Source organism: Nannospalax galili, unplaced genomic scaffold, assembly GCF_000622305.1.
Source record: "Nannospalax galili isolate Female #2095 unplaced genomic scaffold, S.galili_v1.0 scaffold451, whole genome shotgun sequence".
Lineage (NCBI taxonomy): Eukaryota > Metazoa > Chordata > Mammalia > Rodentia > Spalacidae > Nannospalax > Nannospalax galili.
Genome location: NW_008331662.1, coordinates 2,718,235 through 2,730,983, shown reverse-complemented (window position 1 = coordinate 2,730,983; position 12,749 = coordinate 2,718,235). Strand labels below are relative to the sequence as shown.

Sequence of the window (12,749 nt, the reverse complement as noted above, 5' to 3'; positions counted from 1 at the left end):
CTACGTGAGATTTTTCTTCTGTTTAAAGACAGATTATTATCCCACTATACGCATATACCACATTTTGTTTATATAGCTATGAATACTTTTTACATATATACTGGTGCACACATGGGCCAGGAATTTCTTTACACCTTTTACATTTTTTTTTATACCAAAGAGTAAAACAGCTTAGTCATAAAGAATGTGTCAAGTTGCTGGGGTGCAGCTTAGTGTTATAGCACCTGGCTAGTATGTAAGCAGCTTTGGGTCAGATCCTCAGCCTTCGTGACTCCATAGTGGAAGGTTGACTTAGATAAATCCCAAACAGCCATAAAAATGGTTTAACAGGGCTGGAGCAATGGCTCAGTAGTTAAGAACACTGACTGTTCTTGCAGAAGACCCGGGTTTGAATCCCAACGCCCATATGGTAGCTAACAACTGTACGTAACTCCAGTTCCAGGGGATCCGACAACCTCTTTTGTCCTCTGCAGGCATTGCATGACATGGGTGCACTTGCCTACATGCAGGCAAGACACGCATACATATAAAAATAATCAATAATTTGTCTTTTTGAAACAGGGCCTCCTTGTAGCTCCAGCTGTCCTGGAACTATGTAGACCAGGCTGGCCTTGAACTCACAAAGATCCGCCTGCCTCTGCCCCCTCAAGTGCTGGGATTAAAGGCTTGCGCCACCACGCCCGGCCAATAAAATATTTTTAAAAATGCTGTAACAATTTTTATTCCCACCAGGAACGTTAGGGGTTGGAAACAACTCAATGTGTTCAGACTAGCTATTTCTCTGATTATTACAGAGACTGAGCATGATTTCCTATGTTTACTAACCACATAAATTCAGTGTGAAAGTTCCCATTTAGATGGCTTATCTTTTTCTTACAGACTGTATGTTCTGGCTATGAACTTGTAGTCACTTATGTGTGAAATATAACTTCATATTTTTAACTTGTTTTCTCATTTCTAATGAACAAAAGTTCTAAGTTTTAATGTAGAAAAGTTTATCAGCTTTTCATATATGGTCTAAAATTTTCACTCTTATTAAAAAAAAATATTCTACCCCTAGATTTTAGTTTCTCACACTCTCTTCAAAAAGGTCTACTTTCTATACTTAGGTCTTAAGGCCAATCTGCTTGGTATACTGACTGATATAGGGCTCAATTTTCTTCTTCCATCTGGAGAACTAATTGTGCCACCTCTATTTACTGAAAAACCTGTCCTTTCTCCACTGACCTATAGCATCCCCACTGCCATGTATCAGGGATGAATCTGCTCCTGGCTCATTCTTCTTATCCATGGTTTGTTTGCCTAGATTTAGACCAACATGCACTTTAAATGGTTCTCTCTCTCTCTCTCTCTCTCTCTCTCTCTCTCTCTCTCTCTGTCAGGTCTCATGTTGTTCAGGCAAGCTTCAAACTTGCAATGTAGCCAAGGATAACGTTGAATCCCATCCCACTATGCCTGGCTTTAAGTCTTAACTATAGCTTTAGCAAGGAGTTTTCTTAGTACCTCAGTTTCAAATAGAAACAAACTTTTGATATAGTTATTTTCTAACAGGCAAATTTTAAAATAATTTTTAAAGTTCCACTTAATATCATTTAAAAATTATCTGCCTCACTAAACATAGCTTTTGAGCTTACCTTTCTTTCAGTAATATCATAGACTTTATTGGTTTTGGTAGAAATTTTGTATTTCTGTTTTGGTATCTTAAAAAAAAAAAGAAAGCGTAATTTACATGAGAATCTAAGTCATACACACAAGATTTATGTTATACAAAATTAACTCATCAACAGTTCATGTTTTTTTGACAATCCATGCTATTAGTTCATGACCCCAGGGTTCATTTTCCATTCTTTCTACAACATATTTTGTAAAAATAAGTAAACAGGAGCTAGAGAGATGGCTCAGTGGTTAAGAACACTGGCTGTTCTTGCAGAAGACCTGGGTTCGAATTTCAGTACCCACATGGCAGCTAAAAACTGTCCACAACTCTAGTCCCAGCCTCTTCTGTCCTCCATGGGCACTGCATGATACAGGTGTACTTAGATACATGCAGGCAATACATGATTACACATAAAAAAAATAAGCTTATAAAAAATTCGTATGTATAGGTTAGACAGAAATGTGAAATAAAATAATGAGTGAATGGAAATGTGTGAATAAAGTAATAAAGTCTTAAAAAAAAATAAACAGCACTGCACACCTTTAATACCAGCACTTGGGAGGCAGAGGCAGGCAGACCTCTGTGAGTTCAAGGCAAGCCTGGTCTACACAGTGAGTTCCAGGACAGCTGGGGCTACAGGGAGACCCTGTCTCAAAAAGACCAAAAAAAAAAAAAAAAAAGTACTTACAGTTCCCAATTTCTTCTGACATAAAGGATAACCACAGAGTTTGATGATAGAACGCTCATCCACAACATCGCTATAGTGAGCGGGTGTGATGAATTTCCCCTATAATGAAATGAAAGTGACATTTCCTAACAGATTCATGGGGAAAAGACACAGACTAACACTCATAAATCTCATCTGACAATACACCACCAACAAAAGTATCTGCCTTATAAATCTGGAGTTAGAATTAGAGGAGAAAATAAAGGAATTAACACAGAAATGTTTGACATATAGTAAGCACTCCAGGTAAAGGTGCCTACCACCAAGCTTGGCAAACTGAGTTCTTTCCCTGGTACCCACAAGATAGGAGAGAACCGATTTCACAAAGTTGTCTGCTGACCTCCACATGTGCACCATGAACATGTGCGTGCACACACACAATAATAAAATAAAAAACTGCAAATATAGATTATATGTAACTATAGCCATCTTGTATGCACTTTTATTAATTCATTTAAAGCAATTACAGGATAAGAATTATAATAGTTGATTATTTTAAAATATAAAAATTATATAGCCTGTTATCTAAAGACTGAGAACAAGTTTAAAGATCGCAACAATGCAAAGACATTTCATTTTGTACAGGTTACAGAAGTTATATTTAAAAATTGGTAATTTAGCTCGGTGATGCACGCCTTTAATCCTACCATCTGGGAAGCAGAGGCAGAGGGATCTCTGTGAGTTCAAGGCCAGCCTGGTCTACATAGTGAGTTCCAGGCTAGCTAGGGCTACAGAGAGACCCTGCCTCAAAAAGACAAAAACAAAAAAACAAAAAAGTGGTAATTTGTCAATGCAATACATACACACTCTTTTAGGAATTCTTCTGTAACGTTCTCTTCTAAAAGCTGTTCAACAATACGTAATGCTTTCCTTTCAAACTCAATCTTCTTTTTTGCAGCTGCTTCTAATTCTGCTCTCCTACAATTTTAAGGAGAAAGTTAATTAATATATAAGATTTATCCTGGCTCCAACAGTTCGTGTATTAAAATCCATCACTAACTTAACTCATTCTTTTGCCAGCAAAGTTTATAGTCTAACTCTGCTACTGCTGATCTAATACTTTCCAAAAAGGAAAGAAGCTCTTTGTTGCAGTGCACACAAAGAAGCTGACCATGAGGACTTCTTCCAGGGTAGAGCTCAAGGAAGTACTTAGTCTCACTCCTATAGAAAAGGAGGGCAGGGCCAGGGTGGCATGGAAGTACATGCTGTGCTCAGCACAAAGGAGAAGGAGGTGGGAAGACCCAGAGTTCAAGGCCAGTGCAGAATACAGAGTAAGAATCATTTTTTAAAAAAAGTGCATGCTTCCCCCCTTTTATACTTTTGCCATATGTACCTAAAAAGAGAGGCATTTTCTCTGATAAGGAGTAAGAAGTTAAAACAGACTGAAGGCAAGCCTTAAGACTTGCCTCTCACATCTGGACCTAGAAACATCCTCACATTTTCTTCCTACTTTCACTAATGTTTAAGGCTTTCGAGACTCCAGTTCTTTCCTTGGGCAGTATGTGTCCCATAAAGCAATCTGGAGATCTGAATCAGTTTTGTGAGCAATTGATTTTGCCAAATACTAACATTAAAATGAGAATCTTTGAGCTAACACTTATTTTCCCACCATTTAATGAAATTAAACCATTTTATTATTGTTTTCTGGTGCTGGGGATGGCACTCGGGGCCTTGCACATGCTAAACAAGTGTTCTACCATTGAACTATAATCATTAGCTCCATAATAACCACTTCTGAAGCACAGAAACAGGAAAGATATCCACACAGAGTAAATGACAGTTCTTTATACTGAATGTACAGCTTCATGAAAGATTTTATTTTTTAAAAAACATTTTATTTATGATTTTTATTTAATGTGTATGCGTGTATTGCCTGCATGTGGCTGCGGAGGACAGAAGAGGCTGTCAGATCCCCTGGAACTGGAGTTACGGACAGTTGTTAGCTGCCATATGGGTGCTGGGATTCGAAGTGGGGTCTTCTGCAAGATCTACCAGTATTCTTAACCACTTATTTTTATTACTTTGCTGCCTACCAATAAAAGCCATGTCATGTACTATACAGCTTGCTGACTCACGTCATTAATCACTGGCATCTGAGCCACACTCTTCTTAACTGAGAGATATATGCAGATATCTCACGGATAGCTAGCTCCGTCTTACTGTCACAAATGATGATAGTCAATGGGATGCATGGAGCAGTTCTCAAACACACTGGTCTCAGATGCCTTCATAGCCTTAAAATTAGAGCTTCTGCTAATATGGATTATACTTGTCACTATTTACATTAGAATAAAACAGAATTTAAAATATTTCACTTGATAATAAGTTATTACATGTTAGCTTTTTTTTGGTTTTTTTGAGACAGGGTCTCCCTGTAGCCCCAGCTGTCCTGGAACTCACTATGCAGACCAGGCTGGCTTTGAACTCACAGAGATCTGCCAGCCTCTGCCTTTTAAGTGCTGGGATTAAAAAAGTGCGCCACCATACCCAGCTACATTAGCTTTTTTAAATGAAAACCTCTGTGAAATCAGTGAACTATTTTGTGTTTTTCCAAATAACTTAAATGCCTGTCTTAATTGCATTTGGTTAGAATGAATGTAAAACTATTTTTAGTTCAAATAAATTAAGATGGTCATTTGTCAGGATTGGAGAGTTGGCTCCGTAGTTAAAAGAGCACTGACTGCTTTTGTAGACCACTGATTCAGTTCCCATTACCCACATGGTGGTTAACAATTCTAGGTAACTCCAGTTCTACGAAATCCAACACCTACTTCTGGTCTCCATAGACATTGTACACATGTGGTACACTTACATACATGCAGGCAAAACACTGATACACATAAAAATAGATAAATTTTTTTTTTGAAGAGGACACTTTCTCTCAACTATTTGGTTGTTTCACCATCCTAGACATCTGCTCAAAATGTATTTTAGCTGGAGCAGGGAGTACAGCTCAGTGGTATTTACTTACCTAGCATGCAAAGGCCCCAAGTTTGCTCCCCAACACCAAACTCCCCAAAACAAAAATAATTTCACTTTTTTATGTTCCTTAAGAAATGTAATCCATGGGTCTACAACCAGTTTAGTGTTTGTGTGTGTGTGTACATGCATGAGCATATGCTATTTTGGGGGGGGCGGGGGGAGGAGTATTTGAGATTGAGTGTTGGTATGTGGCTCAAGCTGGCCTTGAACTCTGGATTCTTCAGCTTCTGCTCGTCAAGTACAAGGGTTATAGTCATGCACTACCATACCCAGCTTACATCAGTGAATGTTTAGAAGAGGTGCAAATCACCATCATAATCAAATTAAAATTTATTCTTGCAATAGTTCTAAAACCAAGTCAGTATTATGCTCCTCCACAGGGAAATATTTTCCAAAATAAATGTCAAACACATCCAGTTTCTCCATTTTTCCATCAAACCCTAAATATCTTGAAACTTTAACCTTTTAATTTTTTTTTGAGGCAGGGTCTCCCTGTAGCCCCAGCTGTCCTGGAACTATGCAGACCAGGCTGGCCTTGAACTCACAGAGATCTGCCTGCCTCTGCCTCCCAAGTGCTGCAATTAAAGGCATGCACCACCACACCTGGCTTAATTTTTTTATTATTATTATTTATTTTTGAAGCAGGGTATCACTATGTAGCCCCAGTTGCCTGGAACTTGCTATGTAGACCAGGTTGGCCTTGAACTCACAGAGATCTGCCTGCCTCTACCTCCTCAGTGCCTGGCAATCTTAAAACTTTAAAAACCTAAATCCAATCACTTTTTACAAAGTTTTCTGTTCTGCACTTAGACAATCTGAGTTTCTCACTATAGCCTACTACGTACGATGTGAACAAAATTCTGCCTCCTTATCCTTTTCTCACGTTCCTTCCTTCCCTTGCCTGAAATGTCACTTCCTTGGCACTTTTCATATCTCAGGGTCTCCACACCTACTGCCACCTCTAGCTGGAATTCTTTCAGCACTACTCTGTCTGGTTATTACCTATTCAGTCTTCAGGTCTAGTTTAATTACTTCCTTCAGAAGTCTTTCCTTACAGACCCATGGTAACCTCCCTGCCAACTCCTATCTAAACTGGACTTGTGTTGTATGTTCCCCCGCATAACATCAGTCTTTTTTTTTTTTATAGAACTCACCACAATTTGTAATTATATATTCATTTCTGTTAGTTGAATCATCATTTCTCAGTTCCAGTAAGTAAAAATCATTTTGTTCAATACCACACTATCTTGTGTTTAGGATTTATTTTGAAAGAATAAGAGCATCGAAAATACAAGATTAGTGAATCTTCAAGTGATGAATCACAGATATACTTTTGATCTCCTTCATAGATTACTTCTGTTCTAGAAATCTTTTTGCCATCCTGACTTTTCAGAAGCCCAAAGACTGTGTAGAACAGCTTTTTTGATGACAATGTATAATTAATGTTACAAAGAAGACAAAAGGTTTCTTGGAGTGCTGAAGAAAAAAAACTTGTTCCAGTGAGTCCGGCATATACAGCAATACCGTACCTGGAGCGATGGGAAAGGGGGACCTGGCTAATTCAGGAATGCTCCCACACACACTTTTGTACAGGTATTCATAATACTTAACGACAGCCCAAGAGTCTCTATAGTTAGGTTTTTTAAGGTGGAGGGACATAACAGTCTGAGCTTTCCATTCCTTATATGTATTTTCTAAGTATTTTATCCAAAAAAGGTAGGCACTATGGTTTTTAAAACTGGTTTGGACTGAGAATATAGCGCAGCGGTAGAGTGCTCGTCTACTATGTGTGGAACCCTTAGTTCAATGCCCAACACTGACAAACAATAAAAAAAAAAAACTGATTCAATTAATATGAGATAAGAGGAAAGTGAAACGCGGTTGTCCACGTAGCTATACCTTCTGGAAGTATCTTCTTGTTTCAAGGCTTTTGACTGTTTAGTACCTACAAATGAAGTAATAACAGTTAAGTCCACACACGCATATTGGTGCAGTGGAGTCCTGCCCAATATAACATACGTACACATCTTCCCCAATTCATTCCCAACTCTACTGTATAAATGAAAGCAAATAAGAAGGAAATCCAACTTGTTTTTGCACATTAATCACGTCCTACTTTTTCCTACTTAAAAGCTGTCTCTTTGAGGATTGATCTTTTTTTCTCATGTACCATAGCTGCTTTAATTAGGTTCTTCTAAAAAACCCTCTGACCTGGTACCTTTAGGATAGACATTTCTCGGTCTCCCCAGTGTGTTCGCTCGCGGCAGAGTCCAAGGCAGAGCACCCGGCTTCAAAGCAGCAGCAAGGACGTCCAAGGTTCCAGGCTAGTGAGCACGGCCTGCCTCGGGCACTTTTCCCAAGGGTCCCCACCCACCCACTTCCTCTTCCCTCCGACACTGCTGGCAGAGTATGGGGTTCTGTCCCCAAGGCGCGAGCACAGCGGCGGCAAGCTCGGTCTCCGCCACTCCCGCAGGGAGCCTTTCCCACGTTCCCGCACCACTCGGTCCGGAACTAGGCCTTTTTACCTAGGAAGAGGCTCTGGTTCCTACCTGCAGCGTTCCGGTAGGCGCCGGCAGACCGGGCCTTAGAGCCTACCGAGCGGGAACTAGCCGGGTCAGCCATGGGAAGCGCCGTCAGAGGGTCGGAGTCGCTCGGCGGCCCCCAAGGCTCCACCTCCTTGCGTTTCGCCCCGGCCAGGTGGTGTGGGGCAGGCCGAGGGAGTAAACCGAGTGTGCGCAGGCCTGCTCCGGCCTGGCTTGGGGACGGAACCAGAGGTGGAGCCAGCAGAGGAGAGGGCGGGCCAGGAAGGGGCGGGGCCTGAGGGAGGGGCGGGGCCAGAGGGACTGCGGAGCCGGAATAGGAGCTAGAGGGCCCCTAGGGGCACGCGCCGGGGAGGGCGGCGCTAGACCAGGGGCGGGGTCAGAGATTGGGTGGGCGCTTGGGAGGGCGGGGCTGAATCGGAAGCGGGACCAAGGTAGGTCGCGCTGCGAGGAGGGCGGGGACGGGGAGTGGGAGGGCGCCGGGGAGGGCGGGACTGGGCCAGGGGCGGGATCCGAGAGTGGGAGGGCGCCGAGAGGGCAGAGCCGGGTCCAGGGGCGGGGCGGGAGCGCGGCCTGCGTGGAGGCTGTGGAGAAAGGCTTGAGGTCTGGCGGGTAAGTGCCTGTACTCAGTCGGGGTGCCCTGGTCTCGCCGACCGTAGGCGCGCAGGATGCGGCCAGCATGCTAGGCCCCTCGAGGTGCTGGAGCCTGACCGCTCTGCGGAGCAGGACTGGGGAGAAATGGCTTCCTCTGGGCGCCGCCCACTAGCGCGGTAGGGAGTGAGCCTTCTCAGTGTCAGGAGGACCCAGCTAAGCCGCGACCCCACCACACCAGCCTGGCGGAGGATGCGCGGTGGTCGCCGGGAGCCGCCGGGTGTCCTCCTGAGGGCCACCGACGGCCTCGTCTTCGTGCGAGACGGTGATTCCACTGGCCAGGCTCTGTACCTTTGGGGAGGGCAAGGCCGAGCCTGTAGAGAAGTGGGGCGGAGGGCATCAGCACCTTCAACTTTGGGTGACTTAGTTGTGTTTGATTCCAAATGGGACATTTAAAAAAAAATCCCTCAGTGGGGGCTGGAGAGATGGCTCAGCGGTTAAGAACACTGTTCTTGCAGAAGACCCGAGTTCGAATCCCAGCACCAACATGGCAGCTAACAACTGTCCATAACTCCAGTTCCAGGGGATCCGACAGCCTCTTCTGTGTTCCAAAGGGCATTGCCCTACACGGGTGCACTTACTTACATGCAGGCGGTAACATTCATACACATAAAATTTTAAAAATTCCCTGGTTAGAATTTTTATTTCAGGCCCATGTTTTTGAATTTTTTTTTCATAAAAATATACTTTCCATTTTTTTGAGAAAATCCCTTCAGTCTTTCTAGCCTATAGGAAGCGGTCTAAAATGTTATTTTTATTTCCTTTTGAATTCATTTCTCTCAAAATTATGCCCTTAAAGTGATACAGTGGGGGCTTTAAAAATGCTTTATTTGGTTAACATACCAACATTCAACAGTAACATTTGTTTTAAAACTTTACATTGTGTTTATTGTGTTTTCTAATTATTCAGAATGACACCGTTTATCAAACACAACTTTGATAATATCACATGATTAACTGTCTTTTGAATTTATTTCAGCATCAAAACTAGGAAAAGTAAGTAAGAATGGCTGTGGAGGAACTTCAGTCCATAATAATGAGATGTGTAAGTTATTCTCTGTTACTATCTTTCAAAATATGGGAAGGTCATAAATTAGCTTTAATTACTTTTGTGACCACTCATATTATTTATCTTATTTAATTGCTGCTTTTTTGACGCTTAAATAAATAAGAACAGGAAGGTAGATTGGAGTATTTCTCCTGGTGAAACTCTCGTCTAAATAGCTCTTAACTTATTTTATTTTTAAGTTTTAAATGTATGAGTCTTTTGCCTGCATGTGCATAAATGTACAGTGCTTGTGGAGGCCAAAAGACCGCATCAGATCCCCTGGAAGTGGAGTTAAGAATGGAAGTTAGTCACCACATGGGTGCTGCAAACCACACCTGGGTCCTCTGCAAGAGCAGCCACAGTTCTTAACCATTGAACCATCTCTCCAGCCCCCAGTAGCCCTTAATTTTAATACTGATTCTTTTCATAGTTTCCTTTGATATAGTAGACTCAAGGTCATTCATTAAACTATGGTGATACATACTTGCAATCGGTAGTTAGAGGCTGGGGCAGGAGGATCTGGAATTCCAGGCTAGTTTAAGATATATCATGAGACATTGTCTCAAAAAAAAATAATAATAATAAAGTTAATCATTAAAGTATTAGGATAGTCCCAATTTTCATTCATATATTTCTGTGTACTTTATCTAGAATTTAAATATACTTTTTTTCTCATATAAAATCAGGAAATCATACTGACTTTATATTTGCATATGTACTTTTTTTTTTAAACAGCAAATCCTAGAAGAACATAATTTTAATAAAGAAGATTTTGGTCTGTTTCAGTTAGCAGGCCAGAGATGCATAGAAGAAGGGCATATAGACCAGCTATTAGAAATCATTCAAGAGGAGAGGAATAAGGTAAGCCGAGGACCTTTGTGTTTAATTTTGTCTTAATTGAAGAGACTAACCAAATTTACTGTCATTCATTTGCCCATCAAAAACTGAAGAATCAACTTACATTTCTGTAATAGAAACTGGAAAACAGGAAGGAGTTAGAAATGGTCAGATACTTTAAGGAATTTATTTATAATCTGGGGGAATAAATAGGCATTTAACAGCTACTAATCAAAAGACAGAACAAATAAGTAAGTGCTTCAGCTGCAACTTAAGTAATGGGCTTTAGAGGGTCAGAATTACTTCTGGTTTAGGGAATTAAAAAGGGATGTTTGGGGCTGGAGAGATGGCTCAGCAGTTAAGAACACTAGCTGTTCTTGCAGATAGACTGAGGTTCAAATCCCAGCACCCACATGGCAACTAACAACTGTCTGTAACTCCAGTTCCAGAGGATTTGACAGCCTCTTCTGTGACACAGGTGCACTTACCTACATGCAGCCAATACACGAATACACATTAAAAAAAATAAAAATAACTAAAAAATTTTTTGGGGTAGTGTTAGAGGTATACTTGTTCATAGAGGTATGTGTGTTCCTAGAGGAAAACAGGATTACAGTACTCAGCTCATCAATTTCCAGAGCTAAGATGCATCTCTTTCAAAATTGACTGTAAATTTTTAGGTTTATAGTTGAATTATTACAGTTATACAATATTATACTCAGTATAAACCCTATAAGACATAAAATTAAATGAGTTTTTAACCTTTAAAAAAGATTTCCATTTCATTTTAAAATACGCTGTTTCTTACAGAAAGACTCATTGTTTTTGCTACTGAGATGTTGGCAACATGCATCTCTAATCTGTATATATCTGATTATTACTAGACATAATCAGTTGCTCTTGGATCCTTGGCACCTGTGTATGTCTATAAAGTTATTGGGTAGATTTCAGTGTAATGTTTTATCACCTCTACTAATTAACATGACGTAAATTTTTATGCTTCCTCCTCAAATATATTTTTTAAAATTTGTTGATTTTTTTTTGTGTGTGTGTGTATATCATACAGAACATCCCAAACCATCTTATTCAACTATACACCCACTTCCCAGATGGCACCCTCCCATAGCCTCCCTCCCCCAACTCTAGAGCCCTTATACTCTGTTATCCTTGCTACTGTCCATTGTGTTGTCGGCACCTCCAGCCGTTCCCCACTACTCGCCCTTTTGGTGAATCTAGTCAGCCTATCTAGAGGTCTTTGTTTTAGGAGGGTCAGCTGTTCTTCTAGCAGCAATCAGTTGTCAATATTCCTTTAGATAACATTGGGATCTGCTGTTCATTTTCCAAGTTCTGTGCTGGGTTACTCTCTGGGAGTTGTTGGGCCACCCTGTCCAACAACTCAGAAGAAGGTATCTCCTATCTGGCATTGTTGCTTGTTATGTAGCCTTTAGCTATACATATGGACTCTTAAGAAATGATATTGGCCCCTTTAATCTTTGGTTAACCTTTCCTTTTGGGTGTTTAAGGCCACATAGTTGGCCCGAATAAACCAATTTATTTTTACTATTAAGGTCATTGGAGAATCTGTTGCTCAGGGGTCACATGGACTTGGGAGGAGCCGCTGGCTCCTTTCTTTTACCAGTTCCGCCTATGTGAAGATAAGTCAAAGGTCCTGCTCGATCATGGCTGACTTCACTTGGAAGCATGGAGGAAGTGTTTCTTCTGAGTTGACTATCTTACCCATTTCTTTTGGATGGTGTACTCTTTTTCCATCAGCCTCTAGTGGTCTTCAGAGCCATGTATGGGGAGAGTTCCCTGGTGCAGTAAACAGCTATCAGATGGTGCTGATGGGAGCCAGGCAGAACAGTCAGGAGGGCAAGGAGCAAAAACTGTCCTTTATGTCCCTCTGACCAAATTATTATAGGTCTCAAAGTATGTCTGTTAAACATCCAAGAAGGTTAGTTCCACCAGTCTGGTACTTTTAATTACTGTGTGTCATGTAGTTAAATCTTGGGCAAAGACCAATTGTTCTCAGATAAACCTTACATAGATTTCTTGATCTGGTATGTATAATTTGTCAGTAGGTTGTTGGACTAATATGGTTCCCTCTGGTTTTTAAAACTAGCCATTTATCTCTCGCATTGTGTAAGCCCTCTATCATGGTTTCCCCAATTAAGGCGCCCCCATTTTCCCTCTTTCTCCCTTAATAATACCTTTCTCCTATGGTTCTACCTGTCTTGAGCTCCTTCTTTCCCTTTATCCCCTAGGTTCCTTGTATACCCTTCCTTTCCCCTCCCCTAAAAGAACCCA

General features: G+C 41.1%; 2 protein-coding genes across 3 annotated transcripts in view; one reads left to right on the top strand and one right to left on the bottom strand.

The window, feature by feature from the left end:
- The window catches only part of Rpap2 (RNA polymerase II associated protein 2), a 78,081-nt gene extending 69,917 nt beyond the window's left edge, over nucleotides 1-8,164 (bottom strand). Inside the window, exons 1-5 of one of the 2 annotated variants that reach the window (XM_008826830.3) lie at nucleotides 7,916-8,164; nucleotides 7,266-7,311; nucleotides 3,188-3,302; nucleotides 2,346-2,444; nucleotides 1,635-1,700 (exon numbers count right to left, since the gene is read on the bottom strand). In XM_008826830.3, coding sequence (XP_008825052.1) covers nucleotides 1,635-1,700; nucleotides 2,346-2,444; nucleotides 3,188-3,302; nucleotides 7,266-7,311; nucleotides 7,916-7,988 — 399 coding nt within the window. In that variant the 5' untranslated portion in view covers nucleotides 7,989-8,164. Of the gene's footprint in view, nucleotides 1-1,634; nucleotides 1,701-2,345; nucleotides 2,445-3,187; nucleotides 3,307-7,265; nucleotides 7,312-7,915 lie in introns of those variants that run through there. The other variant, XM_029560496.1, reaches the window with a different exon arrangement.
- A 245-nt stretch (nucleotides 8,165-8,409) lies between these two features.
- Nucleotides 8,410-12,749, top strand: part of Glmn (glomulin, FKBP associated protein) — a 45,961-nt gene continuing 41,621 nt past the window's right edge. Inside the window, exons 1-3 of the mRNA XM_017796541.2 lie at nucleotides 8,410-8,518; nucleotides 9,537-9,602; nucleotides 10,341-10,466. Of these exons, the coding sequence (XP_017652030.1) occupies nucleotides 9,564-9,602; nucleotides 10,341-10,466 (165 nt within the window). The 5' untranslated portion in view covers nucleotides 8,410-8,518; nucleotides 9,537-9,563. The remainder of the gene's footprint in view (nucleotides 8,519-9,536; nucleotides 9,603-10,340; nucleotides 10,467-12,749) is intronic.